This window comes from Melanostigma gelatinosum, assembly GCF_949748355.1.
Source record: "Melanostigma gelatinosum genome assembly, chromosome: 5".
NCBI classification, from domain to species: domain Eukaryota; kingdom Metazoa; phylum Chordata; class Actinopteri; order Perciformes; family Zoarcidae; genus Melanostigma; species Melanostigma gelatinosum.
Genome location: NC_136638.1, coordinates 24,557,815 through 24,582,640, shown reverse-complemented (window position 1 = coordinate 24,582,640; position 24,826 = coordinate 24,557,815). Strand labels below are relative to the sequence as shown.

The window sequence follows — 24,826 nt, the reverse complement described above, 5'->3', positions numbered from 1 at the left end:
CATTCATATATTTTAAACAATGCTTTATAAGACTCATTAAACTATGTTTAGTATTTTTAAACAACACCCCTCGGTAGGTTGAGACCTTTAAATCACAAGCTAACACACTCAGCCATTGCAGGTCATTGAGAAGGGAGTGCCAGCCTCTTCCCCTCCGCATGCCAACGAGCTTATTGTAAGTCAGGTTTGTAAGTGAATCCATGGATGGCTGTTCCCTTAAAAGAACCATTTGAATTCAGAGCATGTCAAAGCATGGCTCTCAGCTATATTTACAGCTTGGATAGCGCTCAAATAAGATCCTTCAGGGCTGATGAAAAGGAGCAGAACACAGCATGTGAAACACACAAGGGAATGAGTCACTTATTACATGCTTCCTACACATTTTCAATTGCAAAAAAAGAAATGTATGTTTCCAGTGTTTGATTTTTGGACTGAATGTAAAGCTTTTGTTTTGAGTTGTTCGTGACTGTACGGATACATTGAACATGTGACGTGGCTGATTTCTGCTTCTACTTTTAGAACTGTTTATTAATGATAATAATAATGAATATTATTATAATCTCTTTTTTCACAATCAGTCATTAGAGCAATAGTTCATATGTTGCCAAACACACTTATTTGCTTTTTGCAAAAGGTTAGATGACGATTAATACCACTCAATGCTATACCGCCAGGAAACAGCAGGTTAGCTTAGCACAAAAACTGGAAACAGGGAAACAGCTAGCCTGGCTTAGTCCTAAAAATAGTGTGGTACAAAACCCAGTTGAAGCACAACTGTCATTTTTACAATTTGTTTTTTATATGGATAAAACAAATGCAATACAAGGTGTTAGTGCGTGAGCTTTAGAGGAGCTACGATGAGATTGTGTTACCTTCGGACAGAGCTAGTTAGCTGTTTTCTGCCGTTTCCAATCTTAGTGCTATGCTAAGCTAACAGATTGCTAGCTGTGCTAAAAACGAAGTGTAAAAACTCACGTTGTGGTTTTAAACTGTGTACAGGACTATTTCTTGATTGACCCAGAGTCATCACCGCATGAGACGGCAGGTTCGTGCAAGTCACTTCTCGGAGGCAACAGGGAGCAGGAAGGCACATGGCGCTAGTGCGGCATTGTGAGAGACACTGGGAGCAGTGGGAGGGCCTCTGCTGAAGGATGTGCAGACATACAACACATCCAAAGGGAGACGTTTGCAGAAAGACAGAGTCCTGCTGGTTTTGTGTTCCCTGTTTATAGGCAGGCTCCCACTTCTTATCTCTGCACGTGCGCAGGTGCTCTGTCAGAGGCAGACCCTCGCTGTCTGCTAATCTACCACGGCTAGGAGTCGAGGAGCCGGAGCAGCAGCAGAGTGGAGGAAACGGCAGCACTCACAGCAGAACTGAAGAAAAACGGTTCCTCTTTCACGAATAATAACAGATCCCAAATACTTTGGAGACGCTTATCTTTAAAAATAAATAAAGAATCTGTCCGTGTTGCTGGTTTGTAGTATAGATTTCTTTTTTAAAGTGTCATAAGATATCAAAATGTATTGTTGCAGCTCAAAATGTGAGGTTTGTATACAGTGCCAATTGCTTCTGGAACATGTGTTATTGGAAGGTGGGAGTGCAGTTTGAAAAGCTAAAAAGGACAGAATCTCCATGAAGAAATGAGCTTTTATCCAATTGGGGAAAATGTTTCATGTATTACCTCACACCGAGAGCAGACATATTTCAAAGATGGCTGTGTAATAGGGATCGTTTCCAATATAAAATACCTGAGACAATCATAAAATGTAATAATCCCGGGTAAGCACCTGCGGTAAATAAAGAACTCCATGCTGACATTACATTACAGGCTCTCTAAAAGAGTGCTCGGTAATAAAACGGCATCAATCCCTTAATGAACCATGGTGACTGTGGAGCATTTTTCACAATCAAAACAACAAAATCTGCTCCCCAAGCCCAACCCACGCTGGATTTTACAGCACATTGTGCAGGAAAAGCACCTGGACCGGGGAGCGTGCAGCTTTTATGAATCTTTCTTGTCTGCCCGGGCCTGTGCAGCCCCGTGGAGTCCACACACAGGCCGGAGAACGCTGTGACATCTCCACTCCTCTCAGCTCTAGTGCTGCTGCTTTCATCCAATTTACCATGAAAGGAATCCAGACAGTCCCATAATATGACCCACGGCTGCCCCGATTGAACACGGTTGACAACTCCCGGCCCGGGCTTCACACACACATAACCAGCCGGCTATCTACAGAGGACATTGGCTGCCTGCTACCCCTTGATAAGACCCACTGCCCAGGGAAAGGTTGGACAAGTCCATCTGGCGGCATTTCAGAGGGAAGAGTGCCCCCTGGTGCCTCCGAGGGCGCAGCACAGTTTCAGAGCCAAGTGAGTGGTAAACGCGTGGCCTGTAACTGTAATCAGGGGGTGGTTTTACTGTCGGACACAGATTACAGCAGCGTTTCCTCTCTAATTTCATGCAGCCGCTGTGCTTTGGCTTTTTTATGTTGTTTCTGTTCCACATCCTTCCCCGTGTCAGTCACAGTTATCTTTGTCATGCAGGCGACGGCAGTGAGAATTTTCCCTTTTTTTTCTTCAGACGCTTTATCTCAATGAAAACATGATTTGTCAGCGTTAGGGCTGTGCCTTCATTTGTTTTAAGGGGCGATTTAAATATATAAAACTGTTTTAGTGTGGCTTTTTTTCTTGCAGCGTTGACACCTTGTGAATGATGAGAAACCAAGGCTGCGCAACCCATTACAATGAAGTGCCATGTTTCTGACTGCATGTAAGAAACCTAAAATAAATGGGTAGTTTGCTGTTGTATGAAAATATATTTTACAAAAAATGTCCAGAGATAACTGTTTGTCTCCTTTCCCCCTCGGAAGAGACAAAAGACACACATGTAACATGTGTTTTCTTCTACAGGGTCTGTAAACAAACAAATAAGAGCTTTGTTAAAAACAGCAAACCAAATGGACACACTTTTATAGTCCCATGAGGTAAACGCTGCTGCAGAGGTTTCTCCTCTTCCCCTTGAAATGAATAACGTGCTAGGGGGCAACAGCAGCAGCCCTTTGGCTGGTTGTCATTTTTGGCATGGGCGCATTTCCAAAGATACTGCATTTTGGCACACATTTCCAGCACCTTAAATCCCGAAAATATTCTTATCTCCCAAATCCTCCCGTGCTTCTCTCTCTCCGTGTGTAGTGAGAGACTGAGACCAGACACAGAAATAGAGCAAGAGACAGTGAAACAGAGATTGTTACCTTATATTTACCAGGCTGAAAGTTTGTGTGTGTGTGTGTGTGGGGGGGGGTGGGGGGGGGGGGGGGGGGCAGCTCCCAATTTCTAATGGTCAGTGTGTATCTTCTTTTTTTTTTGGGAAAGTGTGACAAATTGGGGCCCTCGGCTCTGTGATAGAGGCGACCCGGACCATCTCGCTTGCATTATTCATGAGGAGTGAGAGCGCTGACACGGTGTCTGCCACCATAACAAAGCTCCAGAATGTCAAACTGTACGAGCGAACACATTTACCATCTTCTCCCACACTGATGAACGGGGAACAAAGGCATTATGGCGACAACTAATGACAACATTAACAGATTGGATTAAGATGTCGTTCCTCTTTTAGAGAGAGTGGCTTTACGAGTTCACTCACCTTTTTTTTTTTTATTGAAAGGATATGAATTTTTGAGTATGGGAAGAGCAATTACAGATAAACACGATGTATTTTAATTATAATTGAAGTATTTTCAAAACTATGAAATATACTGTAAAAGTCATTGAAGTAGTTCAACGTTTGGTTATTATTTGCAGTGAAACAGCGCCCCCTGTGGTCTGAAAGCACACTTGTTTTTTTTAGCAAAGCATAATAAAGGCACTTCATTTTATAATCTCAATCTGCCTTGTTTTGTTGCCAGGGGTGACTCGTCATTTTGAAATATTATTTTTCTTATCCAATGGTATAAGTTGACATTTTTCTTCATTATGTTTTATTCATAGCATATTAATCGTCCTTTGAGTCATTAGAAATATGAAGTTAATCTCAGCAACTACAGTAAAAAAATAAGAAATATGGGCACAAATGAAAAGTCTTTCTTGCAGGATAAGTAACAATATGTATCCCCCAAACACCAATGACAACAAAGGTAATCAATTGTGTTATTATGGGTATGTGGGGCACAGCGAGTTGGATATATTGAGTTGTATTATTAAATGAAACCGCTAATATGAGGAACAAAATGAGTGTTGGGACTTGCACTAGCTTCAAAGTTCGAGAAGGAAACAACACAAAACAAGTAAATAAAAGCAAGGAGAGACTTTAATATCTCTTTTTTATTAATTCTGACACACTGCGGTCAGATAGAAAAGTATGAGAGTTACACTTTTCAAGTTGCTTCCATGACTTGTGCAAACACTAGACGGTATCTGGGGAAAAATCCTGAAGGGAAAAAAAGAAACGAACAATTGGAAAAGAAAGACATCAGAAGAGACAGCAGAAGAAATGAATAAGTGCATTTAAACCTATGTGTTGATTCTTTATGCAGTATTTATTGATTCCCAGCTTCATATAAACTGGATGTTGAGGCATAAACATCGTACATTTGAACAAAAATATAACCAATATTTACAATTATTGTATTAAAAATACAAAAACAACTGATACATACTCCACCAATTGTCTTTTTGAAAGACGTACAGGTCGTAGTAGTACAAGAAAGAATGAAGAAAAGAAGGTCATCACCAGCTAAATGTACATTTCTCACTGACATCACACATCAAACGGGGTAGCAGTTCTACCTACTACACTTATCTTTACGCTTGTACATTTTTGTGCAACTTTTTGTTTTTTGAAATAGGACACGGCCTGCTAATATGCACATTATCTTCAGAGTTGAATGAAAGTGAATGATGCACCACTGTATTACAAACAAATCATCAACAATCTATCTGCAGCCATTACAAAAAAAAAAATCACAATAACAAAAAAGAAACCCAGGAATTCATTAGTGTATAGTCACAGACCACAGTGGAAAACTCTGCACTCGTTCATCTTTTTCTCAGTCTGTAGTTTCCAAGACTGATCAATGTGATCAGTGCGACTCAGTGATAGAAGAAAACAAAAAGGTACTTTTCACAATTGGATTTCTAAATCGTTCTGATTGGCAGCCTCGGGAAAAAAAAAAAAAAGGTTTTCTTCATACGTCAACTTCCCCACCGGAGTCAAACAAAAACAACAAATATATTTCAGTCTTCCATTGATGGCAAGATATAGTGGAAAACCGGATGCAGGCGTTCGCGATATACATACAGCATCCACTGAGCTGATGTCTGTAACAGGTGAGAAGAGTCTCTGAGGATGAATCTGCGAGCACAAAACACCCGAAGGGGAGGAGAGGTGCAGCGTCGCTCTGTGCTGTGCAGACCAAAACATCTGCGCCGTGGTGGTCACAGCGAGACTGACGATGCCGCCTCGAAGCCACGGCAAAAAAAACAGAGAGAAAAAGCTCAGCTTCATCTTGTACGGAGTCTTAAAATATTTTAAAAAGCGTCCCGGGGGGGTGGGGGAGGGGAGTATCTTGAATAAGGCATTTGACTCCACTATTGCTTGATTCAAGACTCGTGCTCTTGAAACAAGGTGATTCGTGATGGGAACAGCCATGCAAAGAAATGTATGCAATCATGGCATCGTAAGGCGCTTTGGACATTCGAAAAAAAATGAAATAAAAGAAGCCAAATCTGAATTTGTGTTTATCTTGAAGGGGAATACGTGTGTTATAAGACTCTGTACAAGATCATTTGTAAAGGTAGTTAAGAGGTACACTCACGATTTACACGTTGGCAGCTTTTGAAGTAAGCTGATGTTTGTCTGTGATCCCTTCGCACCGAAATAAAAAGGGACGAGGCAACTTCTATAGTGTCAGCGATCGCTCACTGCTCACAGCTTGTACTTTACCAGACATTAGCTTGAAATTTGGGCAAAAAAAGCCTCGAAGGTTAAATTGTTCTCAACTGCAGATGCAGCTTAGCTTTAGTTAGCTCGTGTACCTCTGATGCACTGCAGAGACCAACACGATGGGAGTCCAACAGGTGTCAGCGGGCGGTCAGTCACCTCTGTGCTTTTTGATATCGCCTACAGGCCAGGAGCAAAATACGAGTCTCCCGTCGTAACAGCAAGCAACAGAATGAAGAAAAGACTTCGATATAACCAGGCGAGCTCCGAGGTGGGATGACAGTAAGACATGGTTCACTCATACCCTGGTATCCAGGCCAAATGTCTGGTAACATCTAGCGTTGTGCTGAAAGTGCTATTTTTCAGAAATTAATTGTGTTTTTGAGTGCATGTACTGGTACATAAAATGTACTTTTTGTGTGTGTGTGTGTGTGTGTGCATGTAGGTATGTCAGTACACTGTGCATGTTGGTTCTCCCTACCGGGCTCTCCTCCTCGCTTTGATTTGAACCAACACTTGAAAAGCTCTCACATGTGAAACGTGAGATAATACTGGATTCAGAGTTCGAAACGCTCGACGACAGACGTGTTGTTTCAGTCCAGGCAGAGAAATGGGCTGACTTGGTTTCTCTCTTTCGGCCCACAGAGTGCAATCAGTCAGAGAACAACACAAAATAATAACAATAACAATAAAATAAATGAAATCTAGTGGGAAGTTGAAACTGTGAGAGTCAAGTCGACGTTATTTCTCTCCGTCTTCAAACGACAGTCTGTTTTGATTTGTTCCGTTTAGTTTTTTTCAGAAAGTAGAAAATGAGAAAGTGCAGATGGAGCTCAACACGTCATGATGCTGTTGTGGGTTTGGGGTTTTTAAATGAGTGGGTGGGGGCCGCTCCCGTCTCTAACAGCAACATCTATGTGCTTCTGTGTGTATGTGGCCAGGTCGACCCCCCCCCCCCCCCCCCCAAGTTAGGTTTCTGTAGTCTTTTTATCCCCAAAGTGCCAGGCATTTTGTCACCGTCTTTTACCTTCTCTCCATCTCTTCTTCACAGTATTTTTTTGCATGCAGGGTCATTCAACCCCCTATGATGCTTTAAGGCAGGGGAGGGAGACGATCAGAGGAATCCACCAATCAGGAAGGAGAGCCAAGTGGAGGAGGCAGGCACGTACGTAACTGATGATGTCCATTGGTCGGTCTGTCGGTCAGTATCTTTAATCCTGCACACCCCAAAACCAGGGGGACTTCAAGTTACTGGAAAGGACGTCCACTGTTGTCCCTCAAACCGCTGACACCTGTTCATCCTCTGTGGAAAGACAAGACAGTGAGAGGTTACATTGAAGGTGGACGTGCAGAGTTCTAGACACTAAATTCAGAACAGAGCGAAAAGTGTTCGGTGGAAGTTTAAAACTAAAAAGAGCAAAGCGTCAGTGTTTAGTGAGAAACAAGTCAAGAACCATGACTCGTGTATACTTTACTGACAAATGATTTCCTCGAGCGTGCCATCATTTTTTAGGTCGATTCGTGTCATTATGATAAAAAAAAGTAATAATTTGCAGAGACTTGAACTTGACAGTAACAAAGGACATTCTGTCATTCTTTCTTGGTACGTTATGGACACATTGTAACACAGTTGTGAGCAGGGGCCGTTTTGAACGTCCCCTTATATTTCATACAAAGATGCACCATCATCATATATATTTCCCTGGATGTCCACTGGATGCGGAGGAGTTGCATTTCAGGTGTGCAACCCCGTTGTCACAGTTCTGATGTCCACTATAAAGGGCCAGTGTGCAGGCTGTGGTGCCATCTAGTGGTGAGGTTGTAGATTACAACCAACTGAAACATAAGTGTGGTAAAAAGTGAAAATTGTCCATGTCAATAGAGCCCCCTAAATGCTACACACTGCCGCTTTAAGCACACTGGATGTATTCCATAGCGGCCAAATTTGCAATATAGTTTGGAGTTAAATGGTAGTTTTGTGGCTGTTTATTTTCTCAGTTTAATTACTGTGGACTACGCGTTTAAAAAGTGCTGCTACAAACACACAGAGTCATCCAGAGTCACTGTAGGCGAGTCGGGTGCGTGCTGGTGCAGGAGGATGGAGGTGCATGTTGTCAGGCATTGAGTTTGATTGCATGGGTGAGAGCGGATCTAACAGCACTGTGCCTGCTGGTGGATGCTACTCGGCACAGTGGGTGAGACGGTGAGAGAGAAGAGCAGGATGTGTGGTGGCAGAGAAGTGGTGAGTTTCTGGTCCAACCAGGATGACTCATGCATGGTGATATATTGTGGGTTAAAGGTGAGGGTCCCGCTCCAAATGAACAATTCCCAGATCATAAATACTAAATGTCTGGATTTCTCTTTTGGATTCGGAACATTGAATTGTAATTTGAAGCGGGACCGAAGGAATGATCAGCCTCAGTCCAAAGTGTGTGTCCCTGTTCACATGCAGGTTCATTGGAGTGGAGGAGGGGGGAGGGGGGGGGGCAACCTGATAAATTAGTTTTTACCTGCCTTGGGGAGAGGGGCCCTGCCTGTTAACCACACTCTCATGGTCTGGGAGTCTCAGGTGTATGCTGTGCCACTGGCTTTGGCTTCCTCAGAGCGATTAGTTTGGAAGACAAGGACTCACCCTCCTCTTCCTCCTCGGCCTCTTGCTCCTCGGCCGGTGAGCGCGTGCGGTGGAGGCCGCCCGCCCGCTGTTTGGCCGCCTGCTGGGCCTGGTGGGAGTCGGGCGACTGGGTGACCATGCGCGAGCGCTGCAGAGCCGTGGTGTAGTCCGGCGGCCGGCGGCCTGTGTGGCCGGCCACGGTCGTGGGAACAGGCGGGGCCGGGTGCTGCCCTTCAGCGAGGTCGGAGATGGTCAGGGCAGTGTAGCCGGGGGGAGTCGGGGGAGGCTCGCGGTAGCGGCTTTCTTTCCGCGCTGAAGGGACACAAAAGAAGTGAAAGTTCAGAATACACTCAATTTTTACACTCAGGTTTTTATAGTTTTTGCTGCCAGATTTCAGTTTTCTTTCTCTTGTGATGACATTTTCCCTTAACAACTATAAATTCACCATATAAACTTCATCAATCATCAAATAACGCAGCAGGACTTTGAGGTGCAGTCACTCACAAAGGATGCCTTTTCCCCCAGTGGTGATGGGAGATGGGGAGGGTCGGCCGAGGTGCTTGGCCTCCTCTGACCCGGTGGATGTGATGCTACTTGTTTCTGGGTCGGCGTTGACGTCCTTCCCTCCTCTCCTCTTGATGGTGCCGGTGTCTCCCTCGGAGTCCTCTCCCCAGTACGCAGCCGAGGATGAGGAGGAGCTGGCCGACGCCCAGCTGCCCCTGGCCTGGGCTGCCCACAGAGCAGCGTGTCCGCCCAATAAGGCCTCCTGTCCGCTGGGCGGGAGCCCCCCGACGCCGCCTCCGCCTCCACCGAAAGCCAGAGTCTCCCAGCTGCGCCCCTGCTGCATGGTCTGGATGTTGTCGTGGGAACCAGAGGAGCAGGAAGTCCAGGAGCCGCGGCCGCTGTCTGCAGCATCGAGGGAAACACGATCGCCCTGATCCTGAGTCAGCTCCTCTGAACTGGGCGAGGAGAGCACCGTAGGGCAGCCGGTGTAGATGCCCCGACAGTCCTGCATCGATGAATACGACCTGTGAGCCGACACAAATAAAGGTTTGCTCAGGTTTTAAGGTCGCATAAATAACGGAGCTTCACCCCAAATTAAACTACTCCGTTTCCTACCCGAGGCTGTACTGGTCGGGGTCGGTGTTGGCTCTTCGCTCCAGCCGCTGTCCACCGATGTGCGATTCCCCGACTCCCCCAGAGTGACGGAGCCTCCTCTCGTCCTGGGCCATGTCGAAAGAGGAGTTACTGACGAGGCTGGAGCGGGAGGAGATCTCACTGTGACCGGAGTCCGAGTAGGCGTCTCCCATCCTGTTGTAACCTGGAGGAGACGGGAAGAAATGTTAAACTACAGAGGAAAGGAAGTGTTCAAAGTGTTCAAACCTCAGTCCCATTGCTTTGCTTCTGTTGCAAAAAAGTAAACCCGAGTTCAAATCCTTCAAGTCTTGTGGCATAAAAGCTTGACCCGACAAAGAAAAGGATGAGCAAGCTCTTAACACGGCCCCCTACATGCTGACTGGCTCCACACATCAAAATAACTTACGGTCGGTCAACGTCTTTTGACTCCCTTCATAAATCCTCTGTAATTCCCACATCTTATCTCAGTCAGTGTCTATAAACGAGGCCTCGCACACAGACTGCAGGGATAATTGTAGAGTGCCCTTTGCAAGTAAGCCGACCAGCTCTTTCGGGATCAGTGCATCGGATTCCGACCGAAACAGCAGTCTGCTTCAGCACGGCGCTGACGAGTGTGGAAACGTTTAGATAATGAGAGCGAAGGGAGTCGAAATTACAAAACAAAGAGAAACCACTGGTGAAGGTTGCTGACACATGTCAGCACATACTTTCTAGTTATAGGCGAACGTCATCGTGGCATTTGCTGAAGCTCAGCTGTAGAGTTGAATCGTGGTCGCATAAACATAAATCACCTCAATAAACTCCTCAATCTTGTCCATAATTTTGAGTCTGAAAATAATATTTTTTAGAAAGCTTTGACTATAAAGATGTGGGAAAAAAAAAAAGATGCCGTTGGTAAGGGAACATAATAATTAAACACATTAACTCAAATTAAGACATATACAAGTACAGTGGGTCTTATTTTGGAGGAGAACTACTCGTACCCAACACGCTCATCTGAAACATAATGCAATGCATGCTGGCAGCCACCAGGTGGCATTTGTGCCACACTGACAGAAGGAAGGAGCCTGAAGATGGTGTGGGAGGGAGCGAGGGAGGATTATTGGCTTACCCTTCTTGGGTGAGCTCTGTGGGGAGGTGGGAGGGGAGGAGAGCTGGGAGGAGGCGTTGGACACGGTGTCCTCTGGCTGCCGGCGGTGCCTTTCGTTCCCCTCCTCTGACAGAGACAGGATCTTCTTCAGAGAATGAGGGGAACTGGTGCCTGTGAACATTTACAAGGCGATGAGCAGAATTCGCACGAGGAACACTGCCATTCCCCCCCAGAAGGGGGCTGGGATACTAAACTGCTTTTTTCTTTTTGTGATTTTTGCATTTGTTTGTCGTCTGACAGCCTCAAGGTGGCAGCACTGTCATAAAGAAGCTGGCTCTCCTATTGTCTGCAAATAATAGGATGAGGAAGAGAAAACAGTAATGGTGGCACGTAGAAGGACAAGTGAAGGGGGGCCTATTTCCACTCAATCCCTAACAACACTGTTATACATATTATGTACATCTTATTATAGGGACAATTGTAGCCACTATTATTAAAAATAAGAAGATTTTAGCTTCGATATGACGTGATGTCCCTCCCAATAAAAAGTAGAGCAGAAACTCTTGTGGACTGTACAGTTCAGCTGCTGATAAGAAATTGCCGGAGATGCTTTACTAGAAGCATTTATACAAATACCGTTCTGGAATATACCATTACAAATACATAAAACTGATAAATATACAACATGTACCTAAAAATAAGGGTCGTGTACAATTGAATAAAATCTCATTATTCCATCATCTTAATCTTACCAAAAGGTGGCAGATCCTTGACTGGCACTTTCTTTCGGGATGGGTAAAGGGCCACAGCGGGGACCTGGAGGACCTGGTTTCCTTTGGCCAACTGGCCCCTCTGTTGGCTGGCCGCTCTGGACACGACTGGGGAGGTGTCTGGTCGTTTCCCACCGGAATTCTTGGGCACTGAGTAGGGTGAGGAAGACAGATTTTAGTACGAGCATTCTTATTCACTGCCAAGGAGTCTTTCAACAAGACTGAGTGGCTTGTGATTCCACTGGTCCCACGCAGTCCGTGTCTGCTGGGATTCTTGAAAACGTGTATGGTGACCAATTTCTAACGAATGCCTCCATCTTTTATTCATTCGTGTGTGTGCCAACTCGTGTCACAAACGCACATGTGCTGATGGAGGGTTCACACTGCATCGAGAGCGTCTGCAGACTCTCCTCGTTCGTTTCCAGGACGAGGTTGGACAGGTACTGTTTGACCTTCCGGGCCATCTGCGCGTCCTCGTAAAGCTTTTTGGCGTTGAGGAAGGAGCTGCGTCGCACCCTCTTCTTGTGCCCGCCTGTCTGCGTGACGTCGAGCACTGCCGCATTGGCACTACCCTGGCTGAGGGACCTGGTCGCGCACATGGACACAGAGAGGAAGGCAGACATGCGGACACGAACGCAGACGAAGACGCACACAAACACACGGAAAGAATAGAGGAAGAACTTATTAACACATAGCTTTAGCGTGCGCATGAGCCTTTATCCAAGTATAAATGTACAGGTGAAGCTACTGGGCTACACAGGGAGCCTGGTGTTTAAACTTGGACATGCAGAGAGCAGCTTTAGGAATTTCTCTCAACTCCAAAAACATTCCAGTCATTCCAGACAGCAGAGGGGGGCGATGCATGATGGCTGTAGTCAAACAACAGGCGAGTTCTAACAGTGCAGCACGGTCATAGTTTACATTGCTGTGGCTTGAGTCAGAGCTCGTAGTAGTGGTAGTGGTAGTAAAAGCTTTACTTGCACATGGTCTCAGTCAAACAGTGTCAATGACAAGTCACGTTTGTTTTCAATCAGTGGAAAGACATTTATTGACTTTCATTTCCAGTGTGGATGGTTGAAAATGTTGATTCCGAGAGACACAGACTATCGAAATGTACAATTTGTGTTATGCATGTATGGCTACTCATTTTGTTCAAAGTAAAAACTAAAAAAAAACTCATGTAAGTACTGCGTTCGTATGTTGTAATTATGACTTAGCACCTCGTATTCCCGAGATTAAGATCTCTTAATTACGAGATACGGCTCTTTCATAATTACAACACGCCCGAGTCATAATTATGAGATACAGAATTTCTCACGACCAGAAAACCTTTCTTGACTGAAGTGAATTCCATATGTTCTCCATTGAATGTCCCAGTAAATGTGTTATGCACAATGATCTCCCATTCGACCACAAGAATGTAAACCATGAGGAAAAAATCCCAAATATTTGGCTGTTTGGAGGTTTGATATAAAGATAAGTCCTCAAAGAGAGGTAAAACTGAAGCTGCATGCATATTGTTAGGTACAACATGTCAAAAAAGGTCACATTTACTCATGTAAAGCTGTAATCCAACAGCAATAGTATTCATTTGTTGCATGTTTAGCATATATGTATTCGTCTAATTCACGCTGTAAGCACAACAGCTTTCATGTAAAATAGTCCAGTGTGTTAGCATACGTGACCTTTGTTCCATTCAAAGCCCTTTGGTTAGGGGCAGGCAGTGTTAGTCGGAGGATTCAACTCAAACTGCTTAATGGGAACAAGATTTCAGAAAAGAATGAAAAGAAGCACGCAAATTGGTGTAAAAAAAAGGGCCGAGGTGCAGGGAGGGCAAAAGGTTGTAGGGTCACCGGACTTACCCTAAACTTCTCCATTTCTTCTTCCTAGAGGGTGGGTGCCATGAACAGAGAAGCACGGAGGGCAAAAGGATGGATGAGTAGAGGGAGAAAGAGACAAAGCTTAGGACAGGAAAGACCACCAAGATCACCAAAAGAGAAGCAAAATTCCACCCACGTGAAAGTCAGAGAGGAAATCAAATGGTAACACCACTACGAAGTGACATCATTAGACAAAGACACACTTTCACAGGAGCGCTGTGCACATCTTATGCCAACAATGTGTATAGGGAAACAGTTGCCAGAGGAAACAGCTGCTCGAAAGAAAAGCGTGATGCGGAAATCTTCACTGAATCGATGTGAACCGGCTAACCCCGGCGGACCGGTCCTACAGAGAGAGATCCTTCTTCATCTGAAGTCTTACCGGGTCCGGAACATGAGGGCCGGGTCCATGTTGACGGAGGCCATGCGGCCAACGTGGCGAATTTCTTTGGCAATCATCCTCAGCTTCTCAAAGTTCACCAGGCCGTCCACTTTAGAGTCATTGCCTGAGAAATAAGGGAAGAAGGAAAGGGAACACAGATGACTCTCACATTACACAGCTGAAAAAACTAACTGCAGGAATGAACACCCGACACTACCCTTCAAAGCCACTACTGTGAATGTGGTTCAAATGAAGTGAGGACCATGATCTGACATTTATGTTTGATATACCATAGAAAAGGTGATTATGGCAAAAGAATGTTTCATTTTTCAAGGAAACCGCATGTAAAGTTTGCAGTAACTACAAAAGTCAGCGAACAACAATGCAAGAAATGTATAATTATGACAAAGCTAGCTGGTGATAGCATTAGCTAAATCTGTATCCAACTTTATCATGTACAAAATATCATGATCTACCTTCATGGAGGAAGGTGAGGTCCTTCTTGATGACGGGGAACAGCGGGATGATCGGTGGCTGGAGGTTCTGATTGTTGAGGACATTCCTGTACTTGGACATATTTCTGGAGGGGTCGAAGAGGTCCTGCAGGTCCCCGAACAGCTTCTCGTACTTGCTGGGTAGCTTCTCCCATGTTCCCCTCAGTCTGGAGACTGGAGCCAGGTTCAGACCGCTGTGAGAGGGAGGAGACGTATTAAACATGGGCGCGTGAAAACACTCCCAACGTATGCTTTCTAAACACAATGGCACAATCTGCTACACATATACATATTAATTTCCCCCCCGTCTCACCTGATGATGGCGAACATGGAGTTAAAGTTCTTGCACTCGCGGCAGTGCAGGGCGATCTTGATGAAGTGCTTGACGGTCTTCATGCGTTTGATCTGGTTGGGCTCCTGCGTCACCTCCGACGCCACCCAGAAGGTCTCGTGGTTGATGGCCTCCTCGAAGCGCTTCAGGCTGGCCGAGCCCGTCTTGGAGCGCAGCTTGTACAGGTCGTCGATGTATTCGGTGGGCTCGATGGCGCAGAAAAGTTCGAAGGCCCGCATGGAGAGCTGAGTGGCAACCTCCACTGTGCTGAGCGGTATCAAAGAGATCTGGCCCTCTCGCAGGAGGTCCTGAGCGTCGTCATCCGAACATAGCGTCTCCGTCTCCATGTTGCTCTTCAGGTAGTACCTGAAGAAATGGGAGAATGACGATGGTTTAATCTTTTCTCAGAAGAGGATTTACTTTTTTACTCTATTTGACATTATTCTAAATTGAATAAATGTTGTTTTTTTAAGTCTAAACACGTAATTTAAAAACCTAACCTTGTTTTATTGCAAAAAGTGATCGGCTTTTCTCACATTTTCTCGACTAAATGATCAATTGAGGTCAGTCGATAAACACAAATAATTGTTAATTGCAGCTCTAATTTATTTTTATTTGACCTTTATTAAACCAGGAGTGTATCTTTAAAGAAGCCCTGGCAACATTGTCATCACAATTATGTTACAAAATCAACATTTTAAGGAATAAGAAAAGGAAAGAAAACAATAATCCTGCCACTTGGCACATCTCATTTAAGATGTAATTACCTGCCGCTCAGTTGAATCCTGTCGGCTAGTTTGGACAGCTGGTCTGGTAACCGCCTCTGCTTGATGACGCCCTCCGGAGTGACGGATACCTCACACAGAGAATAAGCCTCTGGTGCTGCCGTCAGGGCAAACTCCCTGATAGCCTGGGCCACCACCTCCTTAGCCGTTGTGTCCTTCCCGATCATGATGTACCGAGACTGCTGGTCTGCCTTGAAGACTCGTAATACCTGGTCCGACATATCTGGGGATGAACAGAACACATAAGTGAGCATTCATGTTTACTTGTCGGTTCATGCAAATAAAATGCCAAGGATTTTGTTTCCCACGATTTATAAAGAACCATCTCCACACCAAAGCATTTTGTTGTCGTCACCCTCAGAGTTAATTTCCCATCATTCATTAGTTTGATCAGAAACACACCACCACCAATCATTTGACCCTCCATAATAAAGAATACCGTAATTAAAAAATCAATAGCCCTCAGAAAACGTAAAGTTCAACAGTCAGTGCAATGCTGTTAGCTTTACTTAGCGTTCACAAGCATGAATGCAGATTAACTGAGAGTATGTTATGTGAACAAACTAAAGTACAGCAGCTGATTAATGCCTATAAGTCCGACGTAGAGGCCGGCAGCATTGACAAAGACGTGACTGTGCCGGGAGAAGCAGGATGAACGAAGACATACTCACTCGGTATGACCGGGACTGGAATAACACAAACAACATGTGATGCACAGGAGTTAATGGAGATATATCCCATTGAGGCCAGTGAGCCTTTACAGCAAAGGATTTACAGAATGGTGGATCAATAAGATACCTCGATCAGTGTGGTGTAAAAAAAACCTTAAATTCATATTTTAAATAAAAGAACATAATCTTTATTGTTAGATTGTAATTGCCAATGATGACGTGAAAAAGAGGAAATTGTAATGATTTCTTACTACAAACGTCCCAGAGTCACATTCTATCCAAACAGCAGCTGAATACGCACCAGGCTGGTTGTTGAAGTCGAGGATGCGGTGGTGAGACTGCAGAAGGTCTGGGTTGGACGACGAGAGGTTTCCGCTGACGGGCAGCGCTGGAACGATCTGTTTGGACTGCTTCATCCCCACGATGCTGTCGTCCTGCGATTGGCCCACGCAAACGTCACTATGGAGACAAGAGGGGAGCGCATGGGAGGGGTGAGACGGCAGTTCTGCCAACAACAGGCAGGGGGCGACATCGGTGTTGGCAGGAGTTGGAAGCTGTGAACAGCTCTGAGCCTTAGACTACAGTCTGCAATAAATAAACCCACATTCTACACCTAATAGTGTGTGATTGGAGCAATGTCAGGCTCACACTTGGGTTGCAGAACAGGAATCTCAATCTGAAAGCTGTGAGCTGCAATGGCAACGGTATATCCAATCTCTATTGCAATACATTGTAAAATATGCACTGTCCTCATCAACACCTTGTACAGGTTTTCCCTGCAGTATTTCATCGTATTTTTTTATCAGGAAGGTGATTTTTTTTTTAAAATCTTAATATAACTACACTGATAAAATAAGACTCATCAAAATCTGTCTGATTCAGCTCAGCAGCTGATTGATTATTTGATTGCATTGTTTGTTTGTTTTGCATGAATCAGAGTCAAGTCAAGGAAAAACGAAACTTTCTGAGCTTTTACAATTTGGGAAACAATCCGCCCCAATCAGTCTGAATCAGACGAGGATGTGTGGATCACTGCTTCCTCTCTGCACACAGCACAAGCTTCATCACAACCTGTTACAAGGGAAACATAAACTGCACTTGACTCATTTGTCATCACATTTGTCTCTCTCTCATGCTTTCAGCATCCTTTAGATATAAAACAAACACTGACCCGCTACACTTCGGCAAATAAGCAGCTGTGTGCAGTTTACTGGCACCATCAAACATAATAATAGGGTACTGAAATCTGAAAACTCTAACATTTACCTCTCAGTGCCATTTAGAAATGTCAACGTGAAAAGCTATCTTGCACCGCCTAACAATAAGGTAGAGTTATTTCCTGATAGAAGTGACAACCCAGACGTCATTAGGTCTTATTACTTGTATGGTTTAGGCGGCAGGATGCTGGTGAGAGTCTTGTCGAAGATCTTCTTCAGCTTGTTGCGTCCTCCCACCGAGTTGCTCTTTGCTTTCTTGCTGACCTTCTCCAGGCCCATCACCTGCTCCACGTCCACCGCCAGGTCGGGGATGGAGTAGCGGCTCGCCTTCTTGATGTCTCCGATCTTTGGAAGGTGGGGCGCACCGTTCTTCCTGTCATGCTCCTCCTCGCCATCCACATCGTGGTCATGCTCTGGCCTGGTTAGCAGCTCTTTAAACACTAGGGAAAAAAGGGAAATGTTCGTTGTATTATAACCTGGTTCAAATGATCGAGTCTGGCTATGACCGATTTCATACCCATTTTACAAACTTCTGACATGGTTGGTCTCATAAATATGATGGAGCTTTACCTAAAAGGTTTGTTTTCACAGTTATGGATAAGTGGGTGTTGTTCTTCAGAATCTCGTTGGCTTTGATGAGCTGGACATTCTCAAAGTTCTGCCCATTGACCTCCAAGATCTGCAGAAAGAAGACAGAAGAAATATATCAGGTGCTGTTTTACCCAACAGTCCAGAATACAGAACTCGTAACTCTCAAATAAAAACAAACCAAATCTAAAGTTATGCACGTGGATTAAGAGTCTAATTGCTGAACTGGTGCGCATGAATGCTGGTCATAACTGAAGCTGTTAAAAAAATTTGGAAGGTGTGAGCAATGCTATGAGAGAGTGAATGCTTCCTAGGATGCCAGCTTCTCCCGCTTCCTTTTCGGGAAACAGCTGCAGGGGATGTTTGGAGTCAAGAGGGCTTAACTGGCATCCAGACACTCTCGAGATGGTTTCAAGGATTAAGGGACTTTGCTTAAAACCCGGAGGACTGCAGAGTGTGAAAACGGTTGAGAAGTCTAGTTGTGAGAAGAAAGCCAACACTGGGTGCCCGCAGCTACTGGCAAGTTCAATTTAAGACTGTAAAAATAACCTTTAATGCTATTTCGAGCAGAATGTAAAACCAATTTCACAACAACAACGAACTTCCAACACAAGAAAAAAAGATCAATTGTGCTGTGTGTGTCACAAAAGTGATTTTTACTCACAGTTGTAGCCTACAGGCAAAAAAAAAAACTTGTATAACTTGAAGGCCATGTGCAGCTGACTTTACAGTTTCCCTCCCTGCAGTTCAAGTTTAACACTTTCTTACACCGGAAGCAATGCGTGCTGTCTGACAAATGCAATGGCAGTCGTCTCACCTGATCTCCACGCTTAAGGCCGACTTCTGCTGCCTTGCTCCCAGGCTCCACGGCATCAAGGAAGATGCGGAAACCTTTCTCCTGCCCTCCGAGGAGGCTGAAGGCCAGTGGGGAGTCCCTGGACGGCTTGGTCAGCGTCACCAGCCGCGGCTTGGCTTTAGCAGCACACGCTATGTTTAACAGTCTGAGGTGCCCACACATTTTCTGAAAAAAACAAAACAGATGTGAGGAGAGTGCAATAAGTGGCGTGCACTAAATATATTTGTGCATGAGATTAATCCCTGTAGGGTTGCTTGACTTACTTCTTTTTCCAGATTGTTTTCAAACTCTTCCAGAAAGTGAGTCATGGCAGTGTCGCCTTCAAAGTCGTTGAAGTGATTGTTTACCCACAGCAAGACTACCCGCGTAACCTGCAGCAATCACACGATCAGCAGAGGTCAACATACAGTTAACTGGTTGACTAGTAGTGCATGTAGCTGGACATGTTTATGGGTTAATAGAAAACCTCTGCTTGGGTATGTCTGAGTGCATAACCGAGTGTAACTGCAGTATAAAGTCTCGGTTTGAATTCGATACAGAAGTCCTATGTGCACCCGTACCTTGTCCCTGAGACTGGGGTCGTGGAACCACTCCAAGAGCTTCTTGCCCACGACCATGGGGCTGGAGAGGAAGGTCCTGTAGGTCAACAGGAAGTCCTCGATGTAGGTGGGGTCCACCACTGAGTGTTCCTCCACCAGGTGCATGGTGAGGCGCTCCGGTGTGCCCTGGAGTGCAACGTCATGGTGTTACTTGTTTGAAATTACCCTTAATGCAACACGATGGCTTTCAAAGATCGCTTTAAATATGTAGCGGGGATATTTTGTGAATCTAGTCTCTTTTCAGCCCTCAAAATGTTGTTTGGCGGTTTTAGGAAAATGTAAATTGACTTGTCACCTTGATGACGATGTGTCCTTTCCTGGTGCCGGTGCGGTCCAGTTCGCGGTGCTCCTTCACCATAACGATCTCGCCTTCCTCCTCGACCTTCTGCATGTTCTTCTCCACCTGGTTGAGGATGCAGCAGTAGTCCTGCTGGGCTATGCACACAAACTGGACAAGACGGGACAAAGCAAGAATTAGCAGCATTTTGACACAATATATTCATCCCACACGCTCAACAGTGTTGCAGTTTTGTGTATTTTAAACATACAACATCATATTTATGTTACTAGATCACCCTAATCCTCGACCTGTTGGAGAGATCATAGCAGATTGAATATGAAATCAATAAACTAACAACAGCTGATTAGAAATAAACTCTGCATAGCAACTAAACTACCATCCTCACATCTTATATTATGAAAAAAAAGGCTTTCCCTAATTAGGAGCCAAGTTTTACTCATTGCAGACACTGAGCTCAGCTCTCGACGATTAAAGGAGTGAAACCATTTCAGTGTCTTCACTGTTGAGTACTTTAGTCCCATTAAACACATCATGCTATTTATGTGATCTTGCTCTGGCCTATTCTCTTTCAAAATGGCCGTTTCCCACATTTAATTGGATGCTATCGCCCGAAAGCAACTTAGAACTTACTGTCTGCGTGGAGTGGGTCACAGAGGATGTTAATATCATAGAATTCTAGGGTTTGTGTCCTGCTTTAACCCTTTAAACCCTCTGACTCCAACCCACACAGAGATGCAGATGCAATGGACCTGCTAACCCTAACCCAGTGACACCATGCAGCAACATTTACGACCAAGATCCTACCTGACAGTCGTCCACCTTCGTCTTCATCACGCCCTTCATGTATTCCTTCTCCATGGTTGGTGACACCCCAAAACTGTTCCCCATGCACAGGATCTCTGCCCGGCCCTCGGGGTACGTCACCTCCACCGAACCGTTCAGGATCACCGACCACGAGTCCAGCTGGATCGCAAAACACGCGGAAATATCAGTTAAGATGTTGGAAGAAAAGAAACAAAACGTTGAAAAACTTTAAAAAAAATCTGATTGAGTTCAGTCTCGTAATTTTCCCAACAGCTGGTGTCCCTTAATGAGTCAAAGTTATTGATCAAAAAGAAGCTACAAGGGGACTGCTGCACTAACAGATGGGTTTGTACTGTCCTCAGAGGGATACAGCAACAGGGCATGATTATCAGAGCTGCAAAACCAGAATATGAAGATGCAGTACAGTCAAAGTACTACATGCGTGACTGAAAAGGAAAAATAAAAATCTGATTTCTTATGCTTTTTGAGGAATTACATGAAAATAAGGATGTTTTTAAGAATTTCTGAAAAGCAGAGATTCACATATTTTACCCCGACAGCAACAATATGCTCATTGAACCCTGAATTATCTGAGACCGGACATTTACTAAAGTGACCGCGCCTTCAAAGCAAGGTCTGCTCTCCATTATTTGAGTGCATCAGAGAGAAAAAAACAACCAAATTGTCTTCATTGAAACCAGAGAGAGAGAAGAAGTGATTCCTTCTCCAGCTGCCTGAGGGATCTTCGATAAGGCCGGGCAATACAGGTCATCCGCCATTCGGACTTAGTAGAGCAGAAAAAAAACATTAAATGGAAGACGAACAAGTCACTGGTGTGAAGGGGTGAGACTATGGTTCAGTTCCTCGAGAGACACAGGCAAGATAAGGTCACAAGGCCGGGCTTGTGTCTGCAGGAATATGCACCAACACACACCTCCTCTCCATCGTTGAGAACGATGGTGCCGGCGCGTTCGACCACAGCGAAAACCATGACGGCGCAGAGTTCCCTCCTCACTGACATGGTCATGTTGGCAAACGCTGGCAGTTGATGCATGAACTCCAGTAATTGCTCTGCGAGAGAGACAGAGGAGAGACAGCGGAGGAAGTGCAGGAGGTTGAGAAAAAAAGAAAAAGAAGAAGAAGAAGAAGAAGAAAAACCCGGAGCAGAGAAGGAGGACATGCAGCGCTCTTGGCACGCCTGCGTCACCCCGGGGGGTGGGGGGGGTCTGGAGCATCAAAATGGTTCATCAACACAGCAAACAGCCAACAGAGGAATCATTAGCCGGAGAACATAAAGCCAAATATCAATTCCATCGACATGAAGCTTTGAGGCAAGCCCAGAATAATTGCTGACACTTCACTCAATGACCTCTGAGTCAGTTTTTGGAGACGCTGAACCTCTGATCAAGTTTAAAAATGACCAATAAACGTTATGACTCATTGAGACGCAACTGAAGATTCAAATAGATAATCAGGCTATTGCTAAATTACCACTTTTTTTCTGTTGAATCAGAAATAAAAGCCCAAATCACTTATTGTTATAAGTTATTATGTTGTTATTCGACTGACAAACACTCATATATTCAGTTCAGGACAAGCGACAAATCACAACATTCTCAAAGCTGGAACTATCAGACGTTTACTATTTCTGCTGACTAACGCAATGAATCAATTATTAAAATACCCATGACTCAGGATAATCCACAGATCTCACTGTGGGCACTTTTTTTTTGAGACAAGTTATTGAGATTTAAAGCAGGATCTTTTAAAAATAGGGCACACCGAAACTACTGCATGTGCAGAGCTAGTAAGTAAGAAAACACCACCCCCCCCTCTTTCTACCAACCAGCCCTCTCCCCTCCTCCTGGCTGGCCAGCAGCAGTCTGGCGGTTCCGGCTGACCTGTGCTTGGCATGGCAACAGAGTCGCGTGTGAAGCTGCAGAAGCACTGACAGTTTAATGTGCAGGGAGAGGTGAGGCGAGAGGCTGTGCCGAAGTGACCTAGAAAAGCCTGCCGGCAGAGGGAGGGGTGTACCGCGGGGGGGGAGGGGTGGCTTTTACTCAGTCTCTACATCCAGTGCATCATCCTCCCCCAGTCCACATCTGTAGCTAAGCTCTGAGAGTGCGTACTCGTACTTGTTTTTTGTTGCCTATAATTATCATTGGAGTTGAGTCATAGCCTTAAGGGATATGATACTGCAAGCCTGATGTGGCTTTGGGAATTACTTGAAAGCAGACATTAATTGTGACCGATTCAAGTAAGAAAGGACGGCGTGGCTTTTATACCGCACTGAATTCATCTAGAACTGGGACAGGGAGTACTGTCCCAGCCGGGAACAACACGTGCTTCTTATGGATATCTTTGAAAAACACACCCTTCTCCAAACTGAGGATTGCACAGACAATAGACAGATGTTTTTAAAGTAAACACTGCGCTGCAATATCACTATTCGCAAGCTGCACGGAGAAACAAACGCTGTTTGACACGGTTTGTTGTAGGGGCTCACCTATGTCATCGTCGGTTCTGTCCATGGGGTCCTTCTCCAGGCAGTCCCGCACGATGTCCCGGCTCATGAGGGGGTCGGACGCTCGCTCGATGTCCTCCTCATCGTCGTCCTCCTCGGAGTCGACGGCGGTCTCTGGCAAGCCGCTCAGGTCCATGTCACCCGGTTCGTTTTCTGTGGCCTGCAAAGAGGAAACAGACGAAGAGATGAGTCAGTTACCTGTGATCAAAGCTCAACAAGGTGTGTGTGTGGAGGGGGGGGGGTGTTTGGTTTCTCCATCCAACACCAGAAGCTGGAGAACTACAGCACAAAACGTCAAAGTTCAGATCTGCAGCCAAGTCTTTGAGCGAGACTCTGCACCACCTACCTGAATGCTCATTACAAACAATGCTTTAGATTGTCAGCTAGATGCCTGAAAAGCGGATAAAATGATGGCAGCTGCTGACCAAGCCAGCCGGGGTAAAGAATCAGCATAATAAGGATACAGAGGCGCACACACACACACTGCTGAAATCATTTTACAGTACAAACATCAGCCTCTGTGAAACCGTTGTGCAGATCCGACACTTTTAATGAAATGGATTAGAAGTATTCAGTATCGTACGAGTAAGAAAGGCGTCAACAACACTGCACACCAAACACTCTGCTGTGCATAGTAACAAGCTAATTAACTCCCAACTTTCCTCTCCCCCTCAGCAAACTCCACCGCCTGCCTCGAAGCCAGATCCTGTTCTTTGAAAGCATAAGATGAAATATGTGCGGGGATGAGGAAAATGAAGCGAGATGGGGAGCGAAAGTAATGCAATTACTCGTGCAGGAGCGAGTTCCTCTGGCATCATCAAAGGAAACATCTCTACAGATGACAGAAGGGCCATATTGCCTGGTTCGCGCTCACACAACATGAAACCCTCGCTCGGAATAAACCAAAGCAGTGTGGAAAACAAAAAGGACTCCAAAGCATCACCCTGCTACATCACCAGTGTGAAAAACAACCCTTCTTACCGCAATCTGGTGCTCGGCCTCGAGCTTCTTAATGGAAAGAGAAGAAAAGGTTGCCTTCGCAAACCGTCCACAAAATCCCAGAGCCAGACGCATCTTCACCTCCCAGACTGTCAGCCTGCTTTCAACTTTTCACAAAGCTCAGAGTCCCCGTGCCCAGGTCTCTCACAGAAACCCCGTGTCCTTTCCCCTCAAACGCCATGTGCAAAGGGCTCATCAATGATTCATGCCAGTGTCTGAGTGGCCATTTGGGGCGTCACCGGCGCACACGCCCTGGTGGGCGGGGTCGAGGATCTGGTTGTACAAGTGAGGCCTTCACAGAGCGAGTGAGGAGCAGTGTACAATACAACCGCTGCAGTATATCATCTCTCAAAACATAACAAATCAATAACATGAGTCAGTGCACTGAAATAACTCTGGTGGTAAACGTGGCTGTGAAAAACACCGTCTTTACAGAGCACAATAGGGAAGGACTTCTTGCATACATTTGAACAGTCTTTGTCCTGAAACCTCGACAGTTGCATATTCACTGCCCATTTTCTACAGACGGACAGAGGACACGGTAGACGGGCTCACCGCACTTTTTATCTGCAGCAAACTGAATAAATCAGCAGAAGAGAAGTGAGGATGCATATTCCTTCGCAGATGCCACAGTGACGTGATTCTATTTCACACTCGACGCGCCACATGGACATAACCTGTTAAAAGCAGAGAGCCAGCACGCTGCATTTAAATACAGGTTGCCGGTGTGCCTTTGTTTATGTGCAACGGCTCGTTTCCGTGTCATCCATGCATCACACATCCATTAATGTGCAGTAAGCGTTACAAGTCAGCGGGCAAGTCAGGTGTTGTTAATATTTCATCAGGGC

At 45.2% G+C, this 24,826-nt stretch overlaps 1 protein-coding gene across 5 annotated transcripts in view; it reads right to left on the bottom strand.

The window, feature by feature from the left end:
* Positions 1–4,515: 4,515 nt before the first annotated feature.
* rapgef2b (Rap guanine nucleotide exchange factor 2b) overlaps positions 4,516–24,826 on the bottom strand; it is a 90,476-nt gene continuing 70,165 nt past the window's right edge. For 2 of the 5 annotated variants that reach the window (XM_079268854.1, XM_079268858.1), the window contains 23 exons: positions 22,962–23,139; positions 21,390–21,526; positions 20,456–20,614; positions 19,646–19,798; positions 19,312–19,476; positions 19,015–19,122; positions 18,713–18,916; positions 17,878–17,986; positions 17,471–17,747; positions 16,392–16,549; positions 16,091–16,105; positions 15,402–15,642; positions 14,617–15,000; positions 14,286–14,497; positions 13,810–13,933; positions 13,410–13,433; positions 11,909–12,132; positions 11,530–11,697; positions 10,799–10,948; positions 9,670–9,871; positions 9,055–9,578; positions 8,450–8,862; positions 4,516–7,242 (listed from right to left, as the gene is read on the bottom strand). In XM_079268854.1, coding sequence (XP_079124980.1) covers positions 8,489–8,862; positions 9,055–9,578; positions 9,670–9,871; positions 10,799–10,948; positions 11,530–11,697; positions 11,909–12,132; positions 13,410–13,433; positions 13,810–13,933; positions 14,286–14,497; positions 14,617–15,000; positions 15,402–15,642; positions 16,091–16,105; positions 16,392–16,549; positions 17,471–17,747; positions 17,878–17,986; positions 18,713–18,916; positions 19,015–19,122; positions 19,312–19,476; positions 19,646–19,798; positions 20,456–20,614; positions 21,390–21,526; positions 22,962–23,139 — 4,290 coding nt within the window. In that variant the 3' untranslated portion in view covers positions 4,516–7,242; positions 8,450–8,488. The remainder of the gene's footprint in view (positions 7,243–8,449; positions 8,863–9,054; positions 9,579–9,669; positions 9,872–10,798; positions 10,949–11,529; positions 11,698–11,908; positions 12,133–13,409; positions 13,434–13,809; positions 13,934–14,285; positions 14,498–14,616; positions 15,001–15,401; positions 15,643–16,090; positions 16,106–16,391; positions 16,550–17,470; positions 17,748–17,877; positions 17,987–18,712; positions 18,917–19,014; positions 19,123–19,311; positions 19,477–19,645; positions 19,799–20,455; positions 20,615–21,389; positions 21,527–22,961; positions 23,140–24,826) is intronic. The other 3 variants (XM_079268857.1, XM_079268856.1, XM_079268855.1) reach the window with 3 other exon arrangements.